The following is a 15,773-nucleotide window of genomic DNA, read 5'->3' on the forward strand; positions in this document are numbered from 1 at the left end:
AGTTTTTTCACCACAATTGGTGCAAGTGAGTACTTGTGTTTAGATCATCTCTAGACACGAGCCTAGCTCGTGTTCCGGGATTGTTTTGGTGTGCTCCCAACTCCGAAATCCTACCAAAGGAAGACCTACCTCTCAGCCCCTGGTCGTACCATTGTAAGCCCTGTCTCAAAGCCTTGATGACACCATGGAAATCGCGACCTCTTCTCCCACTGTAGAGTATCTGGTCTCCCGGCCGGTCAGCCTTTAGCATGGCCAAGCTGGGCCCAGGCCCAGAGCTCCAATAGTTTGAGGAGCCCATGGAGTGGTGTGCATCAAGGTTATGCCAACAGCAGCACACCTGTCACCTTGCTCCAGCATTGTTTGTGTCTGATATACCAGTTTAACCTCTTCGGTGCTGATGACGGACGGCTCCCGGTCGTCATCAGGTACGGTGGGCGTGTGCTGATGACGACCGGGAGCCGTCATGACCACGCCCGCGATCGGAATGTGCCTCACAGGCGCAGAATTCCGGCCGCAGCGGAGGGGTAAAGCTGTTTTAGTCCTTCATTATCATACAGAAGGCAATGTTTTAACACCCCGTTGAACCCTTCCTTGTCCTCCCTTCATCGTCTCACCCCTGCTGACACACACCAACAAAACCATCATTAGTGCAAGACATCTAAGCTAACCGTAATTTAGGTGAGCTGGGGGAGGTCCGTAGACATTTGTGTTAAGAGATCAGGCTCTACTCAGCCAGGAACTGACCAGTGAACTGAAAAGGGGCCCCTGCTGCCTCATTTACTCACTAGCATCAGCAAAGGCGCTAAACTTCTCCCTGCCCAGGGCGCTGTCTGAACAAAGGCTGGCCCTGCTCCCAGCGTCTGCAAAGCTGTGGACATGGACATCATTTAGGGGCCGCCAGGGGTCACTGCTGTGACCCCTGGCATCCCCCTTGGGACCCCTCGCACTTGCCTTTGCAACCCCTAGCGTCAGCAATGGCAGAATGAGTGGCAGGAAGAGAAGCAGCTCATCCTTATGGAAGTCGGTGGGGGCTTCACTCACCTTGTTAGTTATTATTATACTAATAGTCAATAATATTACATTATTCGCTATTAGTTTAATCAAAATGGAGTACAAATAGTTGGAATATGACTTTCCCTGACAACCGAGGTAAGTAAATAAAATGATTTTAAATGTAAGTGTGTTGTGTGTGTACTTGCAGTTTTGAGTGTGTTTATGTAAGAGAGTGTGTGTATGTGTGAATGTGTGCTTATGTGTAGGCAGAGTGTGCGTATGTGTGCATATGTGTGAGTGTGTGAATGCATGTGTATGTATAAGTATATATGTATGTGTAAGTGAAAGTGAATGTCAAGGGGCATGTGAAGTCACTTCCTCTACCCATGGCATTTTGGTAAATTAACGCCCACGGCTGTGGACAGTGGAATCCGGAAGTAGGGACTTTCACATTTTCTAATGTGACGTTTCATGCCATATTGAATACTATTCTCCCCTCTTCCCAGCTGGAAGGTCGTTGCTGACTATGTGGAGCAGCAGTTTGAGCAGTACTTCCGCGACGAGAGTGGATTGGACCGGAGGAACATCCAGGACAGCCGCGTCCATTGCTGCCTCTACTTCATCTCGCCATTTGGCCGCGGGTATGGGGCGAGAGGCAGGCGCACCGCTGCCACATACACATTCAGAGCATGACTCGATAAGGCTATACTGCCCGCAACCTACACCGTCTCCTCTGACCCGCTTCTTCTCTCCACAGCCTGCGCCCCCTGGATATCGAATTCATGCGAGCGCTCCATGACAGAGTAAACATTGTGCCCATCCTGGGGAAGGCGGACACCCTCACACCAGCGGAGGTGGAGAAAAAGAAACAGAGGGTGAGCTCAACTGGGGGGCAATGTCTTTCTAAAGTCACAGTTGAAGGAAACGTAAGGTGTCACCCAGGGGTTCAAGGTTTGGATCATAAATGTCGGTGATGGTGCTTCTGTGATGGCGGTGATTCCGTCACCCATGTCAGCGAGCTCTTCAAGGCAGTCGCGTCACTGCCAGGTCATTCTGGAGCTTTTGAGGTCATTCTCACTCTCAGCAGGAGGTCCTACAGAACCAGCCACCGCTCTGGGAAATCTAACGTTTCACTTCCTTTCCCTCATTTTTGTTTGGCGGTGTCCACAAGACCTGCATGGCTGTTGTGTGTCTTCAGTGACACGTTACAGCGGTTTGTTGTGGAGGTCAGTGTCAGGCAACTGAGTTTAGAAGCGATCTGAGGTGGGCGATTGAGCTGAGATTAGTGAAAAGACCCCCATGTTGAAAAGCATAATGCTTCTGTCAGGCAGACAATAACCCTATGAAGCCAGTGAGACAATCAGGTGCTTCGTCTCGCCCCCTCGCATGTGCAGACTGCTACTGTAGCTAGGATCTGGGCCAGGGGACATATACAAAGTTGTGGTTGCAGGTGTCCTGACACTGTCCAGCAAGGGATCTCCTTCCAGTCCAGACCATTTGAAAAAGTTCCCTCCAGTTACAGTGAGAGTTAACAAAAAATGATATCTTAGAATCAATTTTTCCTTCATATTCAATAAAAGTGTCAAAAAAAAACACCAGCAAATACCGTCCTTTGGCATTGTCTTGCTGTGGTCTGATATTCACCCACCAACGCTGCTGCTCGACTCACCGCTCAAGGCTCTCTGGAGACTCATCCTGTTTATTCCGGTTTTATCTATGATTCTTTTATACCCTTTCTCACATTTTCTCAGATTCATGACGGCTCACTCGCAGTCGCCTCAAAGGGTACATATTTCTTTCCCCAAGTGGTTTATGGCCAGCAATGCTTTCTGTTTCTGTGACAGCCTTTCTTTATCATATTTTTTCTCAGTTTTTCTGACCCTACTCCGCCATGAACTTGTTACCATGGTCCTGTCCGTCAAGTATTGCATAAGGCAGATGCGTAGCATGAGCGCCTGTAGGTCCTTGGTGGGCGCAGTCTCACCTCTTCGGCGTGACATGCTGAAGGCTCAATCCGATGGCTGTGTTTGTGTGTGCGGGTCCTGTCTCAGTGCTTAGTGCCTGGAGTTGGACACGTTGGTGGAATCTTAGGGGCCCCTCATGCTATTTTGCAAGAACCCCTCATCATCTTGTATCACACCAGTACCCCCAAGGACCTCACCATTGGACCTACCAACCCCTCTGTGATCTTAGGCGGAAGGAGCGTGAAAGCTCAAAGGAGGGTAGCCAAGGAAATAAGGAGGAGGGACTGGGAGCGCCAGCAGTGCGTGAGCGAACCCATAGAGCACTACAGCTTCTAGGCGCTACATAATACCTCGCTTCCCCTCTCCAACAGCACAAACAAGGACCTCAGCCCGCCTCCCATATAAAGAGGCGATTGCAAATAATAGCGGATTAGAGCAGTGTAAACCTCCACACACGAGCTGCGTAAGAAATTCCAGCTCACCTATGGTAACATTTGACACAGCACAATGCATCAAGACAACTTGCGTCTCTGTGCTGTGTCCACTGGAGAGAGCAGGAATGTGCCATATTAGATAAGCTATGGGGCTACGTTCCTGCTCTTTGTCTACGCTGACACACAAAAGAACAGCCTAGGACCAACTTTGGGAACCTCGGGCCATTGTGCAATGGTGCATACCACAGCTCAAGATGTCTACCTTTCTGTGCCCGAAAGGACACCTTCCTGCACAAAAACAATCCTCTGAGGCATTGCTGTACTATTCAGCACACTTAGAAAGAGGAAAAAACAGGGAGAAATAAACATATTTCCCCTCGTTATGCCTCCCCTGGGAAGGCGTACAATTTTCACGCATTCTACTAGTGTAGGTAAATGTGGGAATGTGCCAAAATATGTGGGTAGCGCGTGGGAACACCCGCACACCACCCTTGGAATGCCTTCCTAGGGCAGAGTTACGCACCTCTGCGACTTGCGCTACTCAGGATTTACTGTGCCACGTAGAGCCACGCAAGGCAGCCCTACGTGGCATAGTAAATCTCACGTAAGGGCTTGTATCACCTTGTCACCATGAGTGATGCAACAGGGACACAAGCCCTTAGTAAATCTGGGCCCCAGTGTTCACCAGTTGGTTAAGTCCATTTACCCGGCGCATGTGTGAGAAGACAGTGAATACCCACAAAGTCATTACATTGAGGGTGTTCAAAAATATTCCCAGTTTTTTTATCACATTCAGCGCACCCCTAATCGTAGTGCTAAAAAGGCTGTATTTATGTTTACCATTTGTTTACAATTTGGGTTTGAAAAGCACCCACACACCCCTATATTACTTCCTGGGGGAGTGAGGGAAGATATTTTTCCACTTGGAACAAAGTTTTCAGGTGCAGAAAACCCGAATGGTAAAGGAGGGAGGGGTTCACTAAGCTGGCGCTGTGGTGAAGTATATGTTTTCTTGCACTTATGTGTGTATTCCCTGGGATGTTGTACTATTTTTCGTGATTCTGCCAAGGGCAGCAGTCACTCTCCTTGAGCTCATAGAAATATCAAGTCAATTTCCATCGAATGGGCTGTGACTTGGCGATTAGTAAAGTGTCTGACGCTGTCAGGAATGGTAGTTGAGAAAGAGATGTTGCTTTTGAGTTTTTTTGATGACCTGGACCATCGTGTGCGGCACGAGGGATTCAAGATAGGAGAACCCCCCCGTCCATTTTCCGCCTTGAGCAGAGTTGTTGATTGATTAGCTGTCCCCAACCCCTAGTTCTGGTCTTCAGGCTGAATTCTGACTTGTGCTTCTATGATCAGCCGGGTGTCCTGTGAGGGATCCCGCTCATGAGTACAACTGTGTTGGTAGATCGGGGATCCCGTTCCGCACATTGCGCTTCTATTTGCAAGGTAGGTTGCAGCTGGAGGGTACAACACAGCAAGCTCCCAGTAACGTGATGTTATATTCCTGCATAGATCCGCGAGGAGATTGACCACTATGGACTGCGGATATACCAGTTTCCCGATTGTGACTCTGACGAAGATGAGGAGTTCAAGGTACAGGACCAGGAACTGAAGGTAAGATGAATTGTGGTGAGTAAACGTCCCTGTATCTTCCCACTGTTACTGCTGGATAGCATCAGATCTCAGGATCTGCCATCTGGGTGGTAGATTGCAGACCTCATGATCCAGTCAGGGCTTGTATTTAGGATATTGGCTTATGGGCTGTGGCATCAGTTCACAATTTTGTGGGGGATTGTATGACTTAACAACTACTGCCTAACCACGACTTCTGGAACAAAGAAGGCTAAACCACAACAATAACTTAACCACTAAATTTTAAACCACTACTCCCTAAACCACGAAAAAATAAGATTTAATGACACTTTTTCAATGTATGCCTTTTTTTTATAAAATATTAGTTAATTTCTGTTTACAAAAATGAGCACTGATCATGTTCTTTTCGTGATTCGAAAGCATTTACAATTTTTTTAATCAATGCAACCCTGCCTTCTCCTGACATAAACCGGTAATTTAAATATAAACCATTTTCTTCAACAACCTTTGCTGTATTTGATACAAAACTATTACAAATTTATTCATCACGTTATAATTCTAACTATATATATATTTTTAATTGCATTTGTGGGGGGGAGTCCCCCCACAACCCCCATCTACCCATTTATAAGTTTTCCTAAATTTTCCTACGTGAAACTCCGGTGTTCTTAAAGTCGTGGTCCCATCCTTCGTTGTTCCTTCGTTAGTGGATGTTTCCTTCGTGGTTCAGCCCTCTTCGTTGTTCATTCTTCATTGTTCTGGTAAGTCGTTGTTCATACATCGTGGTTAAGGATGTTTCCCTCATGATTAGCTAGCAAAGTCTTCATCTGTTTATGAAGAGCCTGAATGGGTGATAGTGCCCATCGCTGAGGGGTGTGGGGGAGGAGTGTGCTGCGAGCCTTTGCTGCCACTGCAGAAGAGGTCCTGAAACAGTCCTTGTGTGACGTAACTATTGTCCTGTTGAACATAAGGGCAGAACGTGGTACCTAAGGTAAAAACGCAGCTGCCGTGACTTCTTGGGATTCAGAAAAGGGGGTGGTGATGAACAGAGTGTCTGAATTAAGCAGACCACTCTTACCCAGTCCAAAAATCAGGGCTTGATCCATCACCGTTATTTATCTCACTGCACCATCCCAGCTCAGAACCTGGCTATATGCAAATCAGTCTGTCCCTGGCCCAGTGCATCATGGGAACAGGGCAGACTAAACTACCAAGCCAATTCTTCACCAGAAAGGAGACAAGCTACCAGGGACCGGTTTCTGGCATTTCAGCCGTCTTTGGCCTGGCTTGCTTGAATCCTGATGGTGCAGTGAGAAAGGGACTCATGTCTGAGTATACCCTGCCACACCTATAGTGGCCAAAAACGATTCAGAAAAGGGGGTGGTGATGAACAGAGCGTCTGAATTAAGCAGACCATTCTTACCCAGTCCAAAGATCAGGGCTTGATCCATCACCGTTATTTATCTCACTGCACCATCCCAGCTCAGAACCTGGCTATATGCAAATCAGTCTGTCCCTGGCCCAGTGCATCATGGGAACAGGGCAGACTAAACTACCAAGCCAATTCTTCACCAGAAAGGAGACAAGCTACCAGGGACCGGTTTCTGGCATTTCAGCCGTCTTCGGCCCGGCTTGCTTGAATCCTGATGGTGCAGTGAGAAAGGGACTCATGTCTGAGTATACCCTGCCACACCTATAGTGGCCAAAAACGATTCAGAAAAGGGAGTGGTGATGAACGGAGTATCTGAATTAAGCAGACCACTCTTACCCAGTCCAAAGATCAGGGCTTGATCCATCACCGTTATTTATCTCACTGCACCATCCCAGCTCAGAACCTGGCTATATGCAAATCAGTCTGTCCCTGGCCCAGTGCATCATGGGAACAGGGCAGACTAAACTACCAAGCCAATTCTTCACCAGAAAGGAGACAAGCTACCAGGGACCGGTTTCTGGCATTTCAGCCGTCTTCGGCCCGGCTTGCTTGAATCCTGATGGTGCAGTGAGAAAGGAACTCATGTCTGAGTATACCCTGCCACACCTATAGTGGCCAAAAACGATTCAGAAAAGGGGGTGGTGATGAACAGAGTGTCTGAATTAAGCAGACCACTCTTACCAAGTCCAAAGATCAGGGCTTGATCCATCACCGTTATTTATCTCACTGCACCATCCCAGCTCAGAACCTGGCTATATGCAAATCAGTCTGTCCCTGGCCCAGTGCATCATGGGAACAGGGCAGACTAAACTACCAAGCCAATTCTTCACCAGAAAGGAGACAAGCTACCAGGGACCGGTTTCTGGCATTTCAGCCGTCTACGGCCCGGCTTGCTTGAATCCTGATGGTGCAGTGAGAAAGGGACTCATGTCTGAGTATACCCTGCCACACCTATAGTGGCCAAAAACGATTCAGAAAAGGGGGTGGTGATGAGCAGAGTGTCTGAATTAAGCAGACCACTCTTACCCAGGCCAAAGATCAGGGCTTGATCCATCACCGTTATTTATCTCACTGCACCATCCCAGCTCAGAACCTGGCTATATGCAAATCAGTCTGTCCCTGGCCCAGTGCATCATGGGAACAGGGCAGACTAAACTACCAAGCCAATTCTTCACCAGAAAGGAGACAAGCTACCAGGGACCGGTTTCTGACATTTCAGCCGTCTTTGGCCCCCCTTTCCCAGTATAAGAATTGGCTTGGTAGTTTGGTCTGCCCTGTTCCCATGATGCACTGGGCCAGGGTCAGACTAATTTGCATATAGCCAAGTTCTGAGCTGGGATGGTGCAGTGAGCTGAAAAACGGTGATGGATCAAGCCCTGATCTTTGGACTGGGTAAGAGTGGTCTGCTTAATTCAGACACTCTGTTCATCACCACCCCCTTTTGTGACTTCTTGGGAGGCGCTTTGTAATACACAACGAACAATAACTGGTGCTTTGAAAATAATTTGTTGCCAGTCGGGAGTGAGCGAAGAGTCAGAAGAATGAGGAAATCTTGTCTCTTCTCCTGGTCCCAGTGAGGATTCTAGATGTCTCCTTTATGCCAGTTGTAGGCTTCTGGTCTGTTCGTGAGAGCCAGATATATCGCAGTGCTGTAGTCAAGGTGAGATGGAATGAGAGCGCTGACTTCAAGAAGATGCTGTCCTTTATTTATAAAGAGTCAAATTGTGCTTAGCAGTTTGATTTGCCAATGCAGGTGCGAGTGTTGCTTGCTACTTGTCCATCAAGGGACAGGTTGGCATCAGCATAGATGCCTGTGGTGCATGCAGTATTGGATGGAACTGGAGGAGAAACCCGGAGCCTCAGGCCAGGATGCCAATCTTCTTTACCTCATGTCTGAAAAGGGGGAAATGTGTCAATGTTCTCCCTCTCAGTCAAAGAAGGATTCAACGCAATGCCTCCAATATCTCACTTCCAGCAGTCTAGTAAGAAGGTTGGCAGGGCCAGTGGTGTTGAAAGCCCCTGAACAGTCTGACAGGGCAAGGCCCATAATACCTTTGTCATCCACCAGTCTGAGTAGTTCAACCAAGGCAGGTCTAGAATGGACGCCGCCCTTCAAGAATCTGTGCTGGCATTGTTTTCATTGGAGGCTTGCAGCTGGCGAAAAACAAGTTCTCTAGAACTTTTCCTAGGTATGGTAGAGGTGAGGTCAAGAGGAAAGTTATTAGGAGAGGTTGGATGCTGATGAGAAATGTGAGAATGTGCTTAGCTTCGAAAGTGGTGACTTTAGCTCTTCAATTACCTGAAACACTTCTCTAGCTATGTTAGGTGCCAGGGAAAACTGGTTTGTGTAGTGAGACTTGTTTGCTTGCTGTACCTGTTATGAAGGGTGGCGGGTATTGTTTTTTAATATCCATCCCGATTCCAACTCTGTCTCCATTTTCTTTGTTGGTGTTGAGTTTCTAGTTTAAAGTTTGCTCGCTGGCTGGTAAACCAATCAGGCGTCAAGTAAATGGCCTGATTTGGTATATGAGTGATTAAATTTAGATTATAAAATGTTACAGAGATACTCCTTCGGGAGTCGATTCTAGCGCGTTAGAAACCCGCAATTAATTAAATAATTAATTACTTGAAAATAAAGCTTAGTGGTATCTCCAGCCAGAGAATTAAAACTCCCTAGAATGATCACATTATCCTTGTTCAGGGCGAAGTTATGCATGTCACTAAACATGCAGCTGACGCCAGCGGGGGTTAAGGGGCAATAAAAGATTAAGACAGTGAGGGTCAGATGAGCAAATCTGCATTCAAAAGCTGATGCAGCCCTGTGAAAGGCAAGGGATCAACAATGTGTTTTAAATCACAGTTTCTCTTACATGGGGCATACATCCCACCCCAGTTCTACATTCTCTGTTATACAGCATAACACAGGGGGGGATATTTACAACTGAAGTAGCGGAGTGAGGCATAAGCCGTTATGGCTTAAGGTGTTACTCGCAACTTCATAAACGCAAGGCTGCACCATATATACAAGAATATGGTGCAGCCCTGCGTTCCCACCTGCAGTGTACCGCCAAAACAGGCACCCTTGCACCATAGTGCAAGGATATCTGAGTGCAGGGGAAAGGTTGTTCATGTACAGGAAGGTCCTCCTTCCTGTACATAAACAATCTTTAAATGCCATTGTGACACTTCTATGTGTGCTGCCTAATGCAGCACACATGGAAGTCACAAAAAGTAATTATTTTTAAAGATTGTTTATGTGCAGGAAGGGGGACCTTCCTGTACATAAACAATCCTACATGTTTTGCTATTTCCGTGTGTGCTGCAAAAGACATCACACATGTAAAAAGCAAAACCAATGAGAAATAGAGCATTTCTCCTTGTTTCACCAACTTAAGACCAGGTTTCCCACAGTCTTAATTTTGGTGCTGCCTCCTAGTTGCCTCCCTTGTTAATAGAGGGAAGAATCAAAATCAATGGGTGTTGCAGTGGAACGCTCACCGAAACACACCCACTTCACATCCCTTTTTCGCTAAGCACGGCGTGAAAGGGGGTCTTATTTACAAGGCAGTGTTAAGCCAGTTAAGTGGATCAACGTAGCATTGTAAATAAGGCGAGGCCCTTATAGCCACCACAACATCACTTAAAGGGACGTTATGATGATGATAGGGGCTTGTACATATGTCGCTAGATTTTCTTTCTCAGAGGTTCAGCGATCTGCTAGCAGCTAACATGGCATTTCATAGCATCGCTTGTAACATGATCTCTGAACTCTACACCGATGTTTTCAGGCATTTCTAAAATGTTTTCATTGTATATTTTCATTATTATTTTATTATTTTTGTCATAATGTGTATCAGTTTTTGTCTTTTGTGCTTCATTTTGTGAGTTTTTAGTTCTTTTACAATGTGATATAATTGCTGACTGTTTGGTTTCTTGCATTTTCTGATCTTCTCTACTCCAAGGCCGTGGCTTGCCAATTTAAAAAATGCTTTTGGTGCTCAGCACCATGTATGAAAAAAGAAAGGGACACCGTACTCACATGGAACCAGGGTACTTCACAGTTTAACAGACAACAACAGTTCCTGTGGACAATCAACAAATGACACTTAATATATAATAGCAGAATCCCAATATTCGAAGGCAAAGAGATGTCTGAAACAGGAAAGGCATATAACAGGAATTTTAAATGAAAATATATTGTGTTATAAAATGTAATCACATTATTTTAAATCTAGAGTATGGTGTCCCAAGTGATTGTGAAACCTACATTTCAAGGTTGTGACTCTTTGTGACATAAGAACAAGGTTTCATCAAAAATGTACAAAAGCGACCATTAAATCAATACATAATATGTGCTCACAGCCTATTATACAGTAATAGTGACTGACAAATGGTTTGCTTCACTTAGTCGACGACGTTTCAACTCACTTAACAATGTGGGGTCTCATCAGGACCTAGCAATGAAGGAGCACCTAAAAAATGATAACCATAGTATCAGGATTGGGGTGGTGGAGAAAAAAAAGAGAAAAGCATCAAAAAGGTAGATTTTTGGTCGATAATCATACCAGGGGATGCCTGTCAGATAATGTAGTGTTGACCGTGTGGGGGTGAAAAAGAAGAAGAGTACTCACATAGGGCCCAGCCGGGCACTGTGGGGATGAGAAATGAGGAATATTTAAAATACATACAGTGCACAGCGCTCATGCCACTTTGTGTCCAGCCCACAATGTCCGATCATGCTCATTGTCGAGTTACCCTACATTACTGTTATCAACATCAGCGCACTTGTCTTTGAGGTCACCTTGCTCCTGCAAACATTCATCGTCCAACTTCAAGTAGAATCACTCATTCAGCAGTTCATTCCTTTAAAACAGTATATGTCCCCAGCTTTAGGAGATGATGTAGTATGAAACATTTCTGATTTGAGGAGAGTCAATATACTTCTGAACCTAGTGTAGAATACCATAGCCTATTATATGGATAGAACCAAGATCTTAAGTTTTCAACACAACCTTTTGTGGTGTATGAAGCAGTTATTCATAGTGTCACTAGTCTTCAGTCCCTCAGCACACTGTGTAGTGCATAAGAATTATTTTTTTAAAGTGAATTGTTCTTTGAATTTTTCCTTGCCAATGTTTCACTAGGACATGTGTTACAGGAGTTAAATGAGTGATGCTGGTGCTACTGAATGGATTTCTGTTTACATCATCTGCAGGCATTGCCATTTATTTACAAGGCACCGCCCAATTCTAAGGAGGTATGAACTCCATTAGGTGCTACAGTGCATGCATCAGAGAAAGCCACAATGATGCAAAAAGATTGGTTGTTTAGCAGTGACAATAGTTTCCCTTCAGGGCTACTTTTTGCAGATGTGCAGTGTATGCAGCGGGCCCCTCCGTCTCTCACGAGTTCTACTGTAAGCAAGTCTTGAGTGACTCTAGTGTTAAAAATGTACTTAATGATGTGTGCTCCAGCTATAGCTCTCTGCTTGTGTTAATAAGACAAGTATTTCAAAAAGTGTTCAAATGTCATCCATGTGCACAGGGGAGTACTCAGAAGGTCCCTAGCGTAAAAATGACAGAGAAGAGCTTCCACCTTTTCGAGGTATGTGTAAAATTGAGGGGGTAATTTACTTTGAAGGCAAACACGTGGAAGTCAGGAAGAAAGGGCAGGGCGGGGGTGGGGGTAGAATCAAACTCTATAGAGCAGTCAACAGAATTCTAAGACCCACGAAACTGAGAGAGAGATCTAGGGACGGGCGTTCATGGCAAAACACGGATATCTGTCAGATTAGAGACTTTCAAAAACCACAAAGGGAAGCAATTTTTATACCTTACTGAATGGACGTCTTTGACGCCTTAGCCTTTTTCTTGCAATGAAAACCCCAAGGGGCATATCAACAACAGCCGGCGATAATTATCGCTAAGCATGCTTAGCGCGAAGATACTTATCGCCGGCTATTGCTGAATTTTATCGCAGAGATAGCGCGCTATCAACAACGCTTATCTCCAATGCGATATACATTCAAGCGATGGCGGTGAAATGTGCGAATATCGCTGGAAATCCAGAGATAATTGCACAGCGATAAGCAAAACCTTGTTGATAGGGCAGGGTGGACTCCTCCAATAGGATATAATGGCTAAATCAGATTCAAAGCAGGCGTAAAAAGAACCTGCGATAAGCGCGGTTAGCTCTACTTTTATTATCAGTACGCGGGTTAGCGGCTACATTGATGATAGGAGAAAGCCGTGTCAGCGGCATTTCTCACGTAAATTTAGTAAGGAATGCCTACTATGCATCTCATTAGCGTTGAGATGCTGGGCATTAAGGGAACAGTCGCCGAGGCATGGATTCACGCGATAGTGTGACCTTGCTGATCGCGCGATAATATTATCGCTGCTTTTCGCCCGAAAACGGACGCTAAAGAGGGGATAATTTTATCGCGGTGCCTTGATAATATGCCCCCAAGATTGGGATAAACTGAAACATTTTAAGTTAATTTAGTATTTTTTTATATTTTTATTTAGTGCTCAGGTCAGTGTGAAAGACACTTCACAGCTTATGTTATGCTAAATTTAAATAAAAACTCTCAGAAAAGAACACGTAACTTCTTCCAGCAGGATGGGACGGTTGGGCTCTCCCTCCTCAACAAGTCAGTGCTGGGGGTTATATGTGATTGTTTACTAAATTGTGTTATTTTTTTCAGAGGACTATCCCGTTTGCGGTAATAGGCAGCAATACAGTGGTGGAGGCCAATGGCAGACGCGTTCGCGGGAGGCTGTACCCATGGGGTATAGTAGAAGGTTTGTTTATTAAATCCTTTATATTTTAAACTCGGATTATGATCTGCATGGGCATAGACTGAGTAGCCAGTTTGTTTGACAGATTTTGCATTATAGTCATCCATTTTGATGGCACCACCTAAGATTCCCCGTAATTAGTGTGACACCAAGATGTCTTTAAATAGATACGTTTTAAGATACTTGAAAAACCGCCAATCATGCAAGAATTTGTGAGGAGCAATTTCACACTGAGCATGCAGATGTTCAATTCATGCATATCCTAAGCAGCAGCAAAACATTGAGGGCCCGATTCACAAAGAGTCTCTGCAGTCATTGAGGTCGCTCTGCACTCGTGGTGGAAGCTCCGCACTCAGGGCGGAATCTTCGCACTCGTGGTGGAATCTCAATCAATCAATCAATCAATAAAAGACATTTATAGAGCGCACTACCTACCCGTAGGGTCTCAAGGCGCTAAGGGGGGGGGGGTGCCGTTACTGCTCGAACAGCCAGGTCTTGAGCTTCTTCCTGAAGGCGAGGTGGTCTTGGGTCAGGCGCAGGTCAGCCGGGAGGGAGTTCCAGGTCTTGGCGGCCAGGTAGGAGAAAGACCTTCCTCCTGTTGTCGCTCTACGGATGCGTGGGACGGCGGCGAGGGCGTGGCTGGCTGATCGGAGGTGGCGTTTGGGAGCGTAGAAGTTGATTCGGTTGTTGAGGTAGCTCGGGCCTTGATCGTGTAGGGCTTTATGTGCGTGGGTGAGGAGCCGGAAGGTGATTCTTTTGTTGACGGGGAGCCAGTGCAGGTCTCTCAGGTGTCCGGAGATGTGGCTGTTTCGTGGGATGTCGAGGATGAGTCTGGCTGAGGCGTTCTGGATCCGCTGGAGTCTCTTCTGGAGCTTGGCGGTGATTCCGGCGTAGAGGGCGTTGCCGTAGTCCAGTCGGCTGGTGACGAGGGCCTGGGTGACGGTCTTCCTGGTCTCCGTGGGGATCCACCAGAAGATCTTCCGAAGCGTGCGCAGGATGTTGAAGCACGACGAGGAGACGGCGTTGACTTGCCTGGTCATGGAGAGGGAGGAGTCCAGGATGAAGCCCAGGTTGCGTGCGTGGTTCGTCGGTTTGGGTGCGGTGCCCAGGGCGGGGGGCCACCAGGAGTCGTCCCAGGCGGAGGGAGAGGAGCCCAGGATGAGGACCTCCGTCTTGTCTGAGTTCAGTTTCAGGCGGCTGGTCGTCATCCACTCGGCTACCTCTTTCATCCCTTCGTGCAGGTTGGCTCTGGCGGCGGCGGGGTCGTTGGTCAGGGAGAGGATCAGCTGGGTGTCGTCGGCGTAGGAGATTATGTTGAGGTTGTGTTGGCGTGCGATGGCCGCGAGGGGGCTCATGTAGACGTTGAAGAGGGTAGGGCTCAGCGAGGATCCTTGAGGGACGCCGCAGATGACTTCGGTGGCCTCTGACTTGTACGGTGGTAGGCGGACTCTCTGCGTACTTCCGTCGAGGAAGGAGACGATCCATTCCAGTGCCTTCTCCTGGATTCCGACGTTGCTGAGGCGCTGCACTAGGGTGCGGTGGCAGACCGTGTCGAAAGCTGCGGAGAGGTCTAGGAGGATGAGGGCCGCTGTTTCTCCGTTGTCCATCAGGGCTCGGATGAATCTCCACACAGCGCACTGCAGAGAGTACAACGCGCGGAGATTCCGCCAGGTGTATTGAGACACGGCCTCGACTGCGGAGACTCTTTGTGTATCGGGTCCCAAGGCTCTGACTCTGCTGTTTTACTATTGGTTAGTTGTCAGAATACAGAGAAGACATTTGGACTACACAAATATCACAGGCAGAGTATCGACTCCCAAAATGTTAAAAAGGTAATTATATATAGGTAAGCATAGGTTTACTGTTCTTACCTTCACATCTATGTACCTTGAAAATATGTATACTGTCAAGTTATTTAACTGTAGAGTTACATATATTAAATCTATCTTTACCTATATATACTTACCATCCTTACATTTTATTAGCTGATCACAGGGGGCCCGATTCACAGAACTAACTTAAGACAAAATCCTAAACTTACTACTTTTGGTATTCACAGAAGTTAGGATTTTGTCTTAAGTTTGTCTTAAGACAGACTTAAAACAGACTTTAGTTAGGATTTTGTCTTAAGTCTGTCTTAAGACAAACTTAAGACAAAATCCTAACTTCTGTGAATACCAAAAGTAGTAAGTTTAGGATTTTGTCTTAAGTTAGTTCTGTGAATCGGGCCCAATATTTTTTAACGCAATATTTGAGATTGAATATTCTGGTAGGGTGCATTGCATAATGCACTGTTCTTTTGCACAAATGACATATAAAGAATTGAGTCCTATAGGGTCCTGCTTGCACATGCTTAAAGGACTATTGCTCACATCTATTTTAGAAAACAAGCATTAGGAAAAAGCAGCCAGCTTCTATGGAAGCTTCTGCTGTCTAAGATCGATGAATGAGTTTTCTAACAGTGGAATATCCTTTTAATTGTCTACACACCGTCTGAGTTGCTTATGTCCAAAAGTCTGAATCTAGTGGGCAGTGCTCAGTCCCTAGTATT

General features: G+C 46.3%; 1 protein-coding gene across 2 annotated transcripts in view; it reads left to right on the forward strand.

The window, feature by feature from the left end:
• LOC147729785 (septin-4-like) overlaps positions 1-15,773 on the forward strand; it is a 320,572-nt gene that overhangs the window by 266,447 nt on the left and 38,352 nt on the right. Inside the window, exons 6-10 of one of the 2 annotated variants that reach the window (XM_086954689.1) lie at positions 1,500-1,634; positions 1,751-1,868; positions 4,910-5,011; positions 11,967-12,026; positions 13,129-13,225. In XM_086954689.1, coding sequence (XP_086810815.1) covers positions 1,500-1,634; positions 1,751-1,868; positions 4,910-5,011; positions 11,967-12,026; positions 13,129-13,225 — 512 coding nt within the window. The remainder of the gene's footprint in view (positions 1-1,499; positions 1,635-1,750; positions 1,869-4,909; positions 5,012-11,966; positions 12,027-13,128; positions 13,226-15,773) is intronic. The other variant, XM_086954688.1, reaches the window with a different exon arrangement.

Source organism: Lissotriton vulgaris, chromosome 2_1 (assembly GCF_964263255.1).
Source record: "Lissotriton vulgaris chromosome 2_1, aLisVul1.2, whole genome shotgun sequence".
Classification (NCBI taxonomy): Eukaryota; Metazoa; Chordata; class Amphibia; order Caudata; family Salamandridae; genus Lissotriton; species Lissotriton vulgaris.